At 64.4% G+C, this 12,324-nt stretch overlaps 2 protein-coding genes and 1 long non-coding RNA gene across 4 annotated transcripts; 1 reads left to right on the top strand and 2 right to left on the bottom strand.

Annotated features, from left to right (window-relative positions):
* Positions 1–2,340: 2,340 nt before the first annotated feature.
* On the bottom strand, positions 2,341–4,471 carry DCTN6 (dynactin subunit 6). Its single transcript, XM_055700798.1, has 7 exons — positions 4,376–4,471; positions 4,238–4,302; positions 4,057–4,162; positions 3,458–3,546; positions 3,212–3,259; positions 2,789–2,931; positions 2,341–2,682 (listed from the first exon to the last, which is right to left on the bottom strand). Exons 1-7 carry the CDS (start codon positions 4,396–4,398, stop codon positions 2,584–2,586), a joined length of 573 nt encoding a protein of 190 aa, XP_055556773.1. The 5' UTR covers positions 4,399–4,471; the 3' UTR covers positions 2,341–2,583.
* Positions 4,470–5,361, top strand: LOC129735247 (uncharacterized). Its single transcript, XR_008730650.1, has 2 exons — positions 4,470–4,567; positions 5,302–5,361. It is a non-coding gene; the product is annotated as an uncharacterized LOC129735247 (long non-coding RNA).
* A 2,409-nt stretch (positions 5,362–7,770) lies between these two features.
* On the bottom strand, positions 7,771–12,131 carry BTC (betacellulin). 2 transcript variants are annotated; one of them, XM_055720250.1, is made up of 6 exons: positions 11,967–12,127; positions 9,034–9,129; positions 8,634–8,751; positions 8,357–8,503; positions 7,967–8,074; positions 7,771–7,875 (listed from the first exon to the last, which is right to left on the bottom strand). In XM_055720250.1, the coding sequence occupies exons 1-5, from the start codon at positions 12,040–12,042 to the stop codon at positions 7,969–7,971; spliced, it is 543 nt and encodes a 180-aa protein (XP_055576225.1). In that variant the 5' UTR covers positions 12,043–12,127; the 3' UTR covers positions 7,771–7,875; positions 7,967–7,968. The 2 variants fall into 2 exon arrangements, with proteins under 2 accessions (XP_055576225.1, XP_055576232.1); XM_055720257.1 differs by lacking the exon at positions 9,034–9,129 and having other exon boundaries at positions 11,967–12,131.
* Between the last annotated feature and the right edge of the window lie 193 nt (positions 12,132–12,324).

Genomic DNA, 12,324 nt, shown 5'->3' with positions numbered 1-12,324 from the left:
TGGGGACATGGAACAGAAGGCTGGGGACATGGGACAGGAGGCTGGGGACATGGGATACAGGCTGGGGACACGGGACAGAAGGCTGGGGACATGGGACATGGGCTGCAGACAATGGACATAGGGGCAGGGATACAGAACACAAGGCTGGGGACATGGAACAGAAGGCTGGGGACATGGGACAGGAGGCTGGGGGCACTGGACACAGAGTTAGGGATACAGGACACACAGGACACAGTCCCAGGGACATGGGACACTAGACACAGGGTTAGGGACAGAGAACACAAGCCTGGGGATGCAGCACAGGAGGCTGGGGGCATGGGACACTGGACACAGGGTTAGGGACACTGGACACAAGGCTGGGGACATGGGACAGAATGCTGGGGATGTGGGACACAGGGGTAAGGACACAGGACATAAGGCTGGGGACATGGGACACAGGCTGGGAACACAAGATACAAGGTTGGGAACATGGGACACAGTTCCATTGACATGGGACACAGGACGCAAGGCTGGGGACACAGGACACAATCCCAGGGACACGGGACACAAGGCTGGAGACACAAGACACAGCCCCAGGAATACGGCTGCAGGACAGAGGAGGGGACAGTGCTGGGAACACAAAGCACAGGAGGGGGATGCAGGGGCAGGACAGGCTGTGGGACAGGGAGCGGGCCACCGAGGGCTGGCCATGGTGTGATGGAGGTGACACTGGAGCAGGGGTCCCCGCTGTGCCGTGCCAGCCCTGCCCACCCCTGTGCCCCCAGCCCTGGCAGGACCCAGGGGCGGTGGGGGCTCTGCCACCCATGTTCCCTCCCCCCCTGGCCCTGGGGTCGCAGTCAGGCTGCCACCCCACTCCTGCGTAGGCTGGGCTTTGGGTGACCCTGCGCTGGGACGTACGCTCTGCCCCATTACATTTTTTTTTTTTTTTGGGGGGGGGGTGACCCCAGCCCCGCCATATCCCTGCGGATGGGGCTGTAACCCCACACCAGCTCCGGAGCGGTGTGACAGACACCCTCGGGATGAAAGCCACCTGAGCAGCAGCCGTACCCAGAGCAGATGCTGCCCGCACACCGCACGTGGGGACCGGAGGTGACACTGAGGACATCTTGCCGATGGCAGGGGGCTTATGTACTGAGGGGGCATTTAAGGTCACGGCTCGCCTTTCTGCGCCTCGGTGGCCAGATTGGGCCTGCGGGCAGCTGCCTGCCGGCCTCAGTGCGGCCACTGGCTGAGAGCAGAGGGTTTCCAGAGCAGAACCTCTCGTGCTGGGAGGGAGATGGAAACGCGCCGCGCCAGCCAGATTTGGGGGAGTGGGAAGCGTCTGCCTATGAGGGCAGGCGGCCCCCAGAGGGAATCTAAAGTGTGGGGACCGATCTAATTGTCCAAATCCACTGGAGTGTCTCACTTTGGGGGTAAATTCCCAGCAAAAGATCTTTCAGCAAGGGGAGAAGTTGGGGAGGAAAGATGTGTTTCATGTCCCACTGTTTTCCCCCTCCGTGGGCAGCTCCACAGAAAGCTTTGGGGGGGCTGCTCGGGTGGGCTAGAGACCAGCAGCCACCGCGACAATGTCTGCAGCCCTTGTTTGTGCTCAGCTCGGGAAAGACCTGTGGTTTCCCTGCAGTGCCAGACCCTGGGTTGGAATCGCAAAGCCAGGAAACGGTGGGATTTTATTTTTGGCATCTCCTGGTCCCAAATCTAACCCCATGCCCAGCAGGTACCCGGGGCTCCTCGGCCAGCAGCTGCCGATGCCCTCTCCTCTCTGCTTCCTACAGGAATTTCTGTCTCAACACCATTTTCCTTCCACGCTAAGGCAAAGCAGGGGGCTGTGCCGTACAAGGATAGATGGGGAAGTTGTTAACATCCCCGGGGAATCTCAAGGGTGGCTGGGAGGTGCGGACCTGCCTGGAGCTCACCAGAAGGGCTGATGCACGGAGGAGCTTCAGCTCCGCTCCGGCCTCTCCGGGAGGGCAGCCGAGCAGGAGGCAGAGCACAGCACCAGCCCTGGAGCCTCTCCCACCCACCATCCGCATGGGTCCGGGGGTGCAGGGCCCGGACACCCCTCCCTCCCCGCTCTCCCGCAGCGTGGGTCCATCTCCCTCTGCCGGTAAAGCCGGGGAAGGAGCGGGAGCGGTGCCAGGGCTGCTCCCGAGGGCTGTCCGCAGGGAGGGCCAGGGCTGTCCGCAGGGATGTCCGCAGGGCTGTCCGCAGGGAGGGCCAGGGCTGTCCGCAGGGATGTCCGCAGGGACAAACACCCCGAGGCAAGGGAAAGTCCACCCTGATAGGGCCGGGATACAGCGTTACCTGACGCCGAAAGGACTGCAGACCCCCTCGACAGAAATGAGGTGACATTTTTATTCCTAAAACAAATCACATGCAACAGAGTTAGTGCACAAGAGACAGCGGATCCAATGCCAGTCCGAGATCCTCGGTGGCATACAAATAAAGGACACAAGGAAGCAAGACTTTTTTTTTTGTTTTCAAAGATGGAATGAGGGACATGGAGACTAGCTGCTTCCTGGGGGCCACGTAGTGCTTCGCAGGACCAAACAACCCCCCCCATCGGCCACCGGCAGCAGAAGGTGCTCAGCTCTTGACCGGAGTGGACGCGGCCTTCATGGTCTTCTTTAGGTGATGGTAGTTTGGCAAGATCTTCATCAGGAAATCCAGCTGCAGCGTCTGGGGCTGGAAACAGAGGCAGGGGAGGTCAGCCAGCAGCCCCGCTGCCCCCGCTCGGGCAGCCTGCAGAGGACAGGAGGGTGACAGTGTGTCACCTGCGTGTGGCACCCACCTGTGGCCGCTCGGTCTGGACACGGCGCAGGCAGTCAGCCCCATAGATGACGGTGTTTTCAGGGATCACCTCGTAGGTGTTGACATTACAGCAGACCCCGATGATGCAGCCACTCGTCAGGATCACATTCCTGCCAACAAATGCTGCCAGGGAAAGAGAGGGATCCCTGTGAGAGCCATGCCCACAGTGCGGTTAAACCCTGCACCACCAAACAACAGCACCATGAGCTGCTCAGCACCAGGAACCGGAGCCAGCTCCCACCAAGGCAGCAACACAGGTGGGTTCTGTGTGAAAATCCCAGCTTCGTGGCAAGCTGCAGTTTGGCCTCAGCTACAGCAAGGCACCAACACGCAATCCTCCGCTACTCCCAGCATCTGCAAGAGCAAAACCTCACCAGGGCCACGATGATGAGCCAAGACTTACCTTTGGATTCAATGACGTTGTTATCTCCCACCTTCATTGCTTGGGAATCTACACGTCTGTGTTAAAGAAAACTGTAAAGTGTTTTGCTTCTATTCCAAAAGGTAAACCCTGGCACCGTTTCCAACCACCACCCTGCACCCAAAAAAGCCCTGGGCTGTTCTGGCAGAGCCCCCCGTGTGCCTGCCCCCATACCGATCCCCAGGCACGGTGTATCGGGCGTTCCACCTCCCTGCGCCGCAAGGATGCAACACCCAACCTCAAAAACATTGTTGGTGCCAATGACCATTGGCTTGGGCTCCACCTCCTCCGCTTCGGGTGTAATATTCTCTGGATACCTGTGGAAGATGGAAGAATACATTTCAGGTTTTGAGATGACAAAGACACCGTCCTGCTTGGCAGCTCAGCTGTGTGAGCAGCTGAAGTCACTGATATCCCATCCCATCCAGTGAGAGCATCAGGTTTTTGGGATTAGGATCCTTCTAGAGATCTGAGAAGGATTCAGAGGGGGTGTACTTCTCCCCTAGCCACAGTGCCACACATAAAAGCAGGAAAAGTTTGGGTTTTCTGTTTTAAATTCGGCCTCCCCAGAGATTTTTAAGCTTGGAAAGCGGTGAGCACAAGGGCAGGTCCGACAGGAGGGATGGAGGGTCTCCACCTCGGGACACCCAGGAAACACCACACCGCAAACACAAGCGCAGCCAGCCCCCTGCAGGGACCCCTGCCCACCCGCCGGGCTCCGGGGGACACGGATGGTGGCTGCCCCCTCCCCCCCCTTCCCTGAGACGGCGGCCGGGGGTGACCCCCGTGGGGAGCCCCGTGGGGACACCCCCCGCCTGCCGACCGACCCATTGATGATGAGCGCCTGCTCCTCGATCAAGTTGCCCTCCCCGATGACGATCGGTCCCGCCTCGGCGATGATCCTGGCCTTGGGGTGGATCACCGTGCGGGGTCCTGCGGGGAGCGGCGTGGGGTTACCCCGCGGCCGCCCCCCGCCGCCCCCCGCCCCCGCCCCCGGCCGCCCCTTACCGATGGTCACGTCCCCGCGGATCTCGCTCTCCACGCACACCACGGCCCCCGGCGCGATCTTCACGCTGTGGGAATGGATGGGGGGTGTGAGGGGAACGGCTGAGGGGAGGGAGCGGGCGGGGGCCGGCCAGCACTCACCTCTTCTGCACCTTCTCCGCCATGACAGCACCGGGCCGCGCCTGCGCGGGGCCGCCCCCGCCGCCGCCATCTTACCACCCCACCCCACCCCGCGGCAGGGCTGGGCCGGTCCGGTCTCCCCCCCCCCCCCTCCGTGAGGTGGCGGCGCTGCAGCCGGGAGCCCCCGGCGCTCGGAGCCGCCACCCGGCCCAGGTGAGGAGGGCAGCGGCCGGGCCGGGGCTCGCAGCCGGGGCCGGGGAGGCCTCCGAGGCGCGGGGGCTCGGGGCGGCGGGGCCGGGCCGGGCCCTGCGGGGCGCTGGGGCTCGGGCCCGTCCGGCCGCTGCTCTGGCTGCGGAGCAGGGCCCGGGCCCGGCGGCTTTGGAGCCGGGCTGCGCCGGCCGGTCCCAGGGCTCGGGGTGGGGACTCGACCCGCGGGGTGTGCGGGGGGCTGCGGCCGGGCGGTGGGGCCGGGTCAGCCCGGGGCCCGCGGAGCGCAGGGCCCGGCCCGTGCGGGCAGCCCGAGCCCCCGGCCCCGTGTGTGTGTGGGGTGTCTGGGCCCCGGCCCCGTGGGGTGCAGCCCGGCGAGGGCGGCTCGTTCGGTCGCTGCTGGGGCCCGGGAGCGATCCCCCGGCCCCGCCGCTGCCCCCGGTGCAGCCCGGACGCCCGTTCCCCGCTCTGGTGGAGGCCGGGCCCGGGGCTGCGGGGGCTCGGGAGCGGCCGGGCGGGTTTCGAGGGTCCCTGGGGGGGTCTCAGCAGCGCGGGCCGGGCGTTTCCCGGGGCTGAGAACGGGGCCGGGGCGGGGGGGGACGGACAGGTGTGCGGGGGCCCCCCCGGAGGAAGGGTCCGGTCGCTGGGTCCCCGCAGCATGGGGGGGCGATGGACGCTGGGTCCAGCTCGGCCTCTGCGGTGGGCGAGAGGCGCTTTTCACAACGTCCTTGTGTGTCCAGCTCTTTATTCAAGGTGTGTGCAGCTGCCGGAATCGTTAATAAACACAAACTGATCAGTGAGTGTGTGTACAACTATGACATTTAATATTCATATTCGAGTTATGACTGATTGATTTATGACCTGGCCAAAAGCCAAGATCATTTTAACAAGCACAAGCTGTAATGAGCCACAGGGCAGCCAGGCCAAAACAGGCTGGTGCTGAAAATGAGCTGGAAGTGAAGAGGAGCTGGAGCTGCAAACCAGAACCATCCACAAACTGGAGCCAAAACTGAGCTGGACCAGAAACAAACAGGAGCAGCAGATCAGCTGGAGCCACCTGTGAGCTGCATGGAAATGACCTGGAGCCATCTACGAGCTGGATCTGAAGCCAGATCAGAAAAACTGGTACAGAAACAGACAGGAACCAAAAGTGAACTGGGGCTGAAATGAACTGGACCTGCAAACTAAACTGGAGCCATCATCAGCAGGACCTGAAATAAACGGGGCCAGAAACAAACAAACAGGAGCCTGAACCGGGCTTAAGCTGTGAACTGAGCTGGACCAGAAACAAACAGGAGCCCAAACAAATGGGACCCATAAATGGAGCTGGGCCTCAACCAAATGGGGGCCCAAACCACTGACCTGGAGGCATGTAGTCCATGCCGGGAGCAGGGCCATGCACAGGGCACCCAGCTTCTTCCTGGGGCTCCTCTGTCCATCCATCTGTCTGTCCCTGCTCAAAGAGAGACATGGGACAGTCGGAGCTCCCGACAGCATTGCACAGCCTGGCCCAGAGAGCCCCAGAGCTGCTGGTCCCGCAAACCCTGCCTGCCTCCTGGGCATGGGCAGCTCTGCCTGGCCACTCACCGGCGCTTTTGGCAGCAGCTGGCCAGTGCCACGTACCTGCATGGGAGGGAGAGATCAGGATGGGACACCAGTAACATCCCATTTCTCCCTGGGAGAGTGGGTGAGATCCTGGATCTGGCCAAAAAACCCATGCAGCGGCACAAACGTAACAACCAGCAGCCACAGGGCCAGCAGCACACCAGTGCCTGTGGCATCTGGGCTGGTCACTGTTAGCTCACTCCTGCTGCCCCAAACATGCAGCACCAACATGCCTGACCCTGGCTCTCACCGGCAGGGCTGCAGGAGCTCGTGTGGATCCATGAAGTGGCCTCTGCTCCCACCACAGCACGTTTTGAGCTGAAAAAGAAGGTTTTCAGTCGAAGCAGGGCTTTGCACAGGGCCTGCAGCTGCCCCCGGCCCTGCCATGGCAGTGCCTGATGGTGCTGCATCCGCCTGGAAGGATGATGTCAGGCAGGGCCAGCCAAAGGCTGAAGCCCAGTGGAAACCAGTTTGCCCTAGTAGTAGGTCCCACGCTTACCAGTGTGAGGTCTTCCCAGCTTCGGCAGAGCCAGCACTGGGCAGGAGGTTCTGCTCTGCCCACAGTTGCCTTGGGAAAGAGCTGGGTATAAGAAACCAGCCTGTGCCGAGAGGAGGGGTCACCGGCTGCACCAGGAGACCCCCAGCCCTGCTGGGTCCCCGCTTCTCCCAGGTACCGTGTGGGAGACATGACGTGGAGCCCCCACAGCCAGGTGCCAGGTCATGCTTCGAGTCGGGACTGTTCCTATGGCTGAAATGGGGAGCTGCTGGGGACCCCCAGCATCACAGGGTCCTGGGAGGGGACACCACAGGGTAGGTGCTGAAAGCCACCGGTCCCTGCCCGGGCACCTACGGGGTGTCCCGCACCGGGGGTAGGGCAATGAACCGCTCACCCCTGGTTGGCAGGGCAGAGCTCTGCGGCCACAGCAGCCGGGGTCCGGGGACGGCTCCCGCTGCCTGTCGGCAGGGCATAGGCCCGAGCTTCAGGCAGCGGCCAGTGCCGCCGCTCCCGCACCGGAGCCCGACGGCGGGGGAGAGGGAAGGGGACGGTTTCCACAGCCCGGCAGCGGCCACCTCCTGCCGGGACCGCGAAAGCCGTCCCCGGGGTCGCCTCGGGGAGACAGGACAGCCGGGGCAGGCCCGCATGCACCGGTGCCCGCTCGGCCCCTGAGAGGGGAGGCAGGGTGGCGGCACCGGGAGCAGCCGTGGTGGCCCGGCGGGACCCCCGGCAGCGCCCCCGGGACCCCGCGCCCGCCACCGCCGCGGCGGCGGCGCCCCCTGGCGGCAGCGGGGGATGTGAAGCCTCGGGAGCCGCCGTGCACCTGCCCCGGCGCGGCGGCGTCCCCTGGCAGGTACGGGGGTAACACGGCGCGGCGCCCCCTATCGGTTCCGACGCAGCACCGCAGCTCTCCGTTACCGGGGAGACTTTTCCACGCCCGGTTGGCCCGGCCAGGGCTGGGGGCTGTGCGGGACGGGGAAAGGCAGGGCCCCCGCTTGGGGGGGATAAGGCAAAATGGCGGGAAAACATCGCTGGGGGGGGGGCGGGGCTTTGGGGCCTGACCCCCCCCTGATGTGGGGGGCCTGTAAGGACCATGGCGACACGTGGACACCTTTCCGTCACCCCTTTATTCAAGCCGTTGTAAATTTTAGCCCTCGCCCATCGAACCAGCCGGTGCTGCTGTCCAGGACCCGCCTGCAGGTACCTGGTGCTCCTGCAGAGAGAGAGCAGGTCTTTGGCCTCGGTGTCCCCCCAACAACATTGGGGGGTCTCCCGTCACACCAGACTTGGCCGCCCACACCCACCTTCACACGATGCCCGTCTCCAGCACGTCCTCACTTTTGGAAGGCAAATTCTTGTTCAACGTCTCCATCTCTTCCGCCTTTCTCTTCCTACGCTGCTTCCGACAGTGGCTGGAGTTAATTAGTAATTAAAAAGGGGAAAACCAAAAAGGTGGAATGAGGCATGGCAGCAGTGCTGCTCCTCCTCCACCCTCTGCTCTCCTCGTGCAGGAGCCATGCAGGCTGCAGTTTCCAGCCCCGAAGCAATGCCCCGTGCACCTCCCGGCACCCTCTGAGCCTGCACCCCGGCCAGGGCAGCCCACACCTGCCCGAAGCTGGCAGAGGTGGGCAGCATTCCCTCCTAATCCAGAGCTGCCTCTTCCCTTCCCACCCTGTGTCCCCCTCTCCACGTACTGACTGCAGAGGCAGGCGGAGATGATGAGGATGATGAGGGTGACGATGGCAGCGATCAAGGAGATGATCACGATCTGGCCCCGGTCGCCTCTCAGGTAGAAGATGTCCACCCTCTCGCAGCGAGCCCCCGTGTAGCCTCGCTCGCATCTGCCCCGTGGCACAGGGAGGGTCCGAAACACTGCCATGGTCCCCGTGCCACCATCGTCCCGCTCGCCCAGGGCCGACGGGCACAGCACCCCCACCCTGTGCCACCACGTCCCTGCCACCAGTGACTTACACACAAGCTGGTGCGTTCTCAGCCACAAGGAAGCGGCATCTCCCTTTGACGCAGTAGTGACTGTACTCCTCTGGGCACCTGGAGAAGTGACCCTGCCGCCTCAGCTGCGTCACGTTCCCTGGGGGTGACAAGGACAAAGAACCCCCCCATGGGGCGTTACGCTTCTGCTCAGAGACAGCAGCATCCCGGGGTTGGTCCATCCCCACGGCAGGTCTGAGCGCGGCCAGCTGCACCGAGCTGCCAGCACATGTGTCCTTGGCCTTGGCGTCTCCCAGCTCAGTGGGTGCCACACGGCTATGCTAGACAAAACACCCTGCCCCTCCTCCACCCCGTCCCTCTCCCCCACAGTGCCCATCCGACACTGCCAGATCCCTCGAGCATCCTCGCCCCGGTGCCTTACCCGTGCAGCCTTTGGCCGTGTCGCAGGCCAACCCCTCTGTGCCATGGCTGGCGGTGACATTGGTGTCGGCACCCACGCAAGTGAAGAACGCCAAGCCTGGAACGCAGCGGAGGTGGCTCAGAGCAGGGGCCTGGCCACAGCCCCCACCCCCACCCCGGCATCACCGCCACCACCGCCCCACTGCAGCCGCAGGGAGGGGACCGGCAAAGGGCTCCGCAGCTGTGCCCATGGCCCCCCTTCCCTGCCAGCATCAGCTTTTCCCCAGGGATGAGGAGAAGGGAAAGCCGGTCCCCGCCTGCCTCCTCCGCCCAACAAACCAGGGGTCCAGCAGCCAGCGGGGTGGGTGTTGGGGGGCACAGCCCTGCCTGCCAGCAGCCAGCAGCTCCTATGCCCAGGGAGGGATCCCCAGGGATCCCCAGCTTGCTGCGTTGCCCTTTTTGAAAAGCCTGGGTTTCCGAGCTGGGAAAACCACAGCAGCCACAGGAGCGAGGAGATGGCCATGCTGCCAGTCAGCACCCACCAAAGCCCAGCTGTTCCCAGTGTGCGAGCGCTCAATCCCCATCACCACCATCGCTCACCGCTGCACCCGGGCTTGGGATACCTGGCACGAATCGAGCTGGGAAAGCGACAGTCATGCTCGCCGTGGCCACGGGACGAAGCCGAGGAGCTGAGGGCCAGCTCAGCCCTGGCACGCCACGGCGACAGTAACCGGATCGCTGGCATACCAGCACTGACTCAGCACGGCCCGCTCCCAGCCTGGCCCTCCCCAGTGATTTACCCCGCTGGGTGGCACCCAGGGGAGCGGGGACAGGTCCTGCCTGATGGGGCAGGGTGCTGGGTGGCTCCCACGGTGGTGGCACGCTGAAGCCGGGGGGTGTTTCCATCCAGAGTGGGTGCACTTTGCAGCTCGGCCACATCAAGGCCTCCCGGAGAGAGGGAAGTTTGGGCAGCTAAGCCTGAGCAGCCTCATCCCCGGTATGCATTGTCCCACCCTGGCAGCAGCGGGGGGGGGCTGCCTGGCCAAACCTCTGGTGTCCCCCTGTCTCACAGCAGAGCCGTTCCCAGCACACGCATCCCTCCTGGCTATATATAGCCACCGCCACGCTAACGACGTGCTTTGGGTAACAGAGCTACAACCAAGCCAGGGCTGGAACTGCCGGGTCTTCACCAGTGAGCATCCCCTCCCCGGCCCAAAGAGCCCGGTGGGGACAGACAGCCCACCGCCCGGTCTGGGCCAGGCAGCTGGGTGGGAGCTGCCTGGTGGGAGCCAGGGGATGAGCCACGGGGCGGCTGCCCCACTGGGAACCAGCTGCGGGCAGCAGGGACACACACATGGCGGTGCAGGGAGGGAGGCTGACTTCACCCCTGGTGACCGAGTTTGCAGCTCGGTACGGAAAGATCTCCACCAAGATGAGATCCCCACCCTTATTGCAACCAGATGCAGAGCTTTGGCATCTTCCGGGCTGGCAGCCCCTTGGCGAGGACCGCCCCGGCAGCACCGCCAGCTCAGGGGGTGTGGGGTGTGTGTGCCCCCTGACACCCAGATCTCAGCGCCCAGGAACTGCAGGTGCAAACCACTTCATCCTTTTGATGCACGGAGAGCCCGGCTCGGCTATCTAAGGCTGCACCCTTTCCTGAGCTGCTGGAGATAACCCGGGGAAGCATCCCAAACACCGGATTATTTTGCCGTAACACCCTCTGTACTCCCTCGGGCAAGCCTGAAGTGCAGAACAACTTCCCAGGGCATTGCCTTGGCGTGATGGGCACCCCAGCCCCAAAACAGCTTGGCCACCCTTGATTTCCTCCTCCCAGCACAGGTTTGGCAGGTTTTGCCGAGCACTGTCACCAGCCCTGCCAAAATGCCAAACCCGAACTGCTCCCCACAGAAGGGAAGCCCCCCCTAAAAAAACACCCCGAGGGCTGCCGCTCTCTGCCGGGGGGGTGCTGCCAAGCCCGGCTGATAACCTGCGGTTATCTCCTGCCAGCCCGAGCAGGCAGCTGCCTGCTTTGCCCACTGCCCATGCACTATGGAACTAACACTGGGATGCTCACGCACTTGCTGAACAGGTACCGGCTCCCCCCTCCCTGGCATTCCCCCTCCCCAGCATGCCCCATCTGCAGCATCCCCCATCCCCAGTGCTGCCTAGGACAGCCAAACATAGGTGTTCAGGCATCTGTCAGCAGCGTCCCACCAACAGGTGGTAAAAGCATCCCAGCCCTGCTCCAGGGTCCAGCCAGGATACCCCAGCCCCATGCTGGCCCCATAGGGTCCAGGGATTCAGAGCCAAGGTGCCACGACAGAGAGGATGAGATGGTGGGGAGGAGCAGGATGGGACCTGGGGGCACATGGGGGAGCACTGGGATGGGTGCAGGGAAGCATGGGGGAGCACAGGGACAGGAGTGTGTAAATGTCAGGCTGGGCATGGGGGAAGGACTGGGATGGGATTGTCCAGGGGGGACAGGGAGTCACTGGGCTGGGACTGGAGAAAACACTAGGGTGGCCACGGTGAGCACTGGGATGGGACAGGGGCAGCAGCGGGATGGGGTGGGACAGGAGGGATACAGGGGAGCAGCGGGATCAGAGTGGGGAGCAGTGGGATGGGATGGGACAGAGGGGATACAGGGGAGCAGCGGGATGGGATGGGACGGGGGATACAGGGGAGCAGCGGGATGGGATGGGACGGGGTAGATACAGGGGAGCAGTGGGGTGGGACAGGGGAGCAGTAGGATGGGATGGGGGGGATACAGGGGAGCACCAGGATGGGACCGGGGGAGCACCGAGACGGGACGGGGAGGCAGGCGGGGGATCACCAGCTGGGACCGGGCAGCAGCGGGACCAGCCCGGGCTGGGACGGAGAGAGAAGGGGGCCGGGGGTGGCAGCGGGCAGGGCCGGGGGGGGGCAGGGGGCGCAGCCCGGGACCCCCGTGCTTACCGGAGGCGAGGGCCAGGCAGAGCAGCAGGGTACCAGGGCCGCCGCCCGGGGCCGGGGCCGCCGCCGCCTCCTCCATGCGCGCCGCCGCCTGCCCGGTGCCCGGCGGCTGCGGGGCGGGACGGGGCGGCCGCTGCCAGCACCAGCGCCCTCCTCCGCCTCCTCCTCCTCCGCCGCCGCCTCCGCCTGCCCGGCTCCCACCCCGCCGGACACGGCCCCCGGCGGCCTGAGGGTGCCCCCTGCCTCAGCCTCGCTCCCCCACGCGTGTCCCACCCACGCGTGCCCCCTCCCCACGCATCAGCCACCCTGCCAGCGGCAGCGAGCGCAGCGGATGCCGAGCAGACAGGTGCCTTGCCCCAGC

The sequence above is a fragment of the Falco cherrug genome, chromosome 1, assembly GCF_023634085.1.
Source record: "Falco cherrug isolate bFalChe1 chromosome 1, bFalChe1.pri, whole genome shotgun sequence".
In the NCBI taxonomy this organism is placed as follows: Eukaryota; Metazoa; Chordata; class Aves; order Falconiformes; family Falconidae; genus Falco; species Falco cherrug.
Note: the sequence above shows the minus strand (reverse complement) of the source record. Positions and strands in the feature narration are given on the sequence as shown.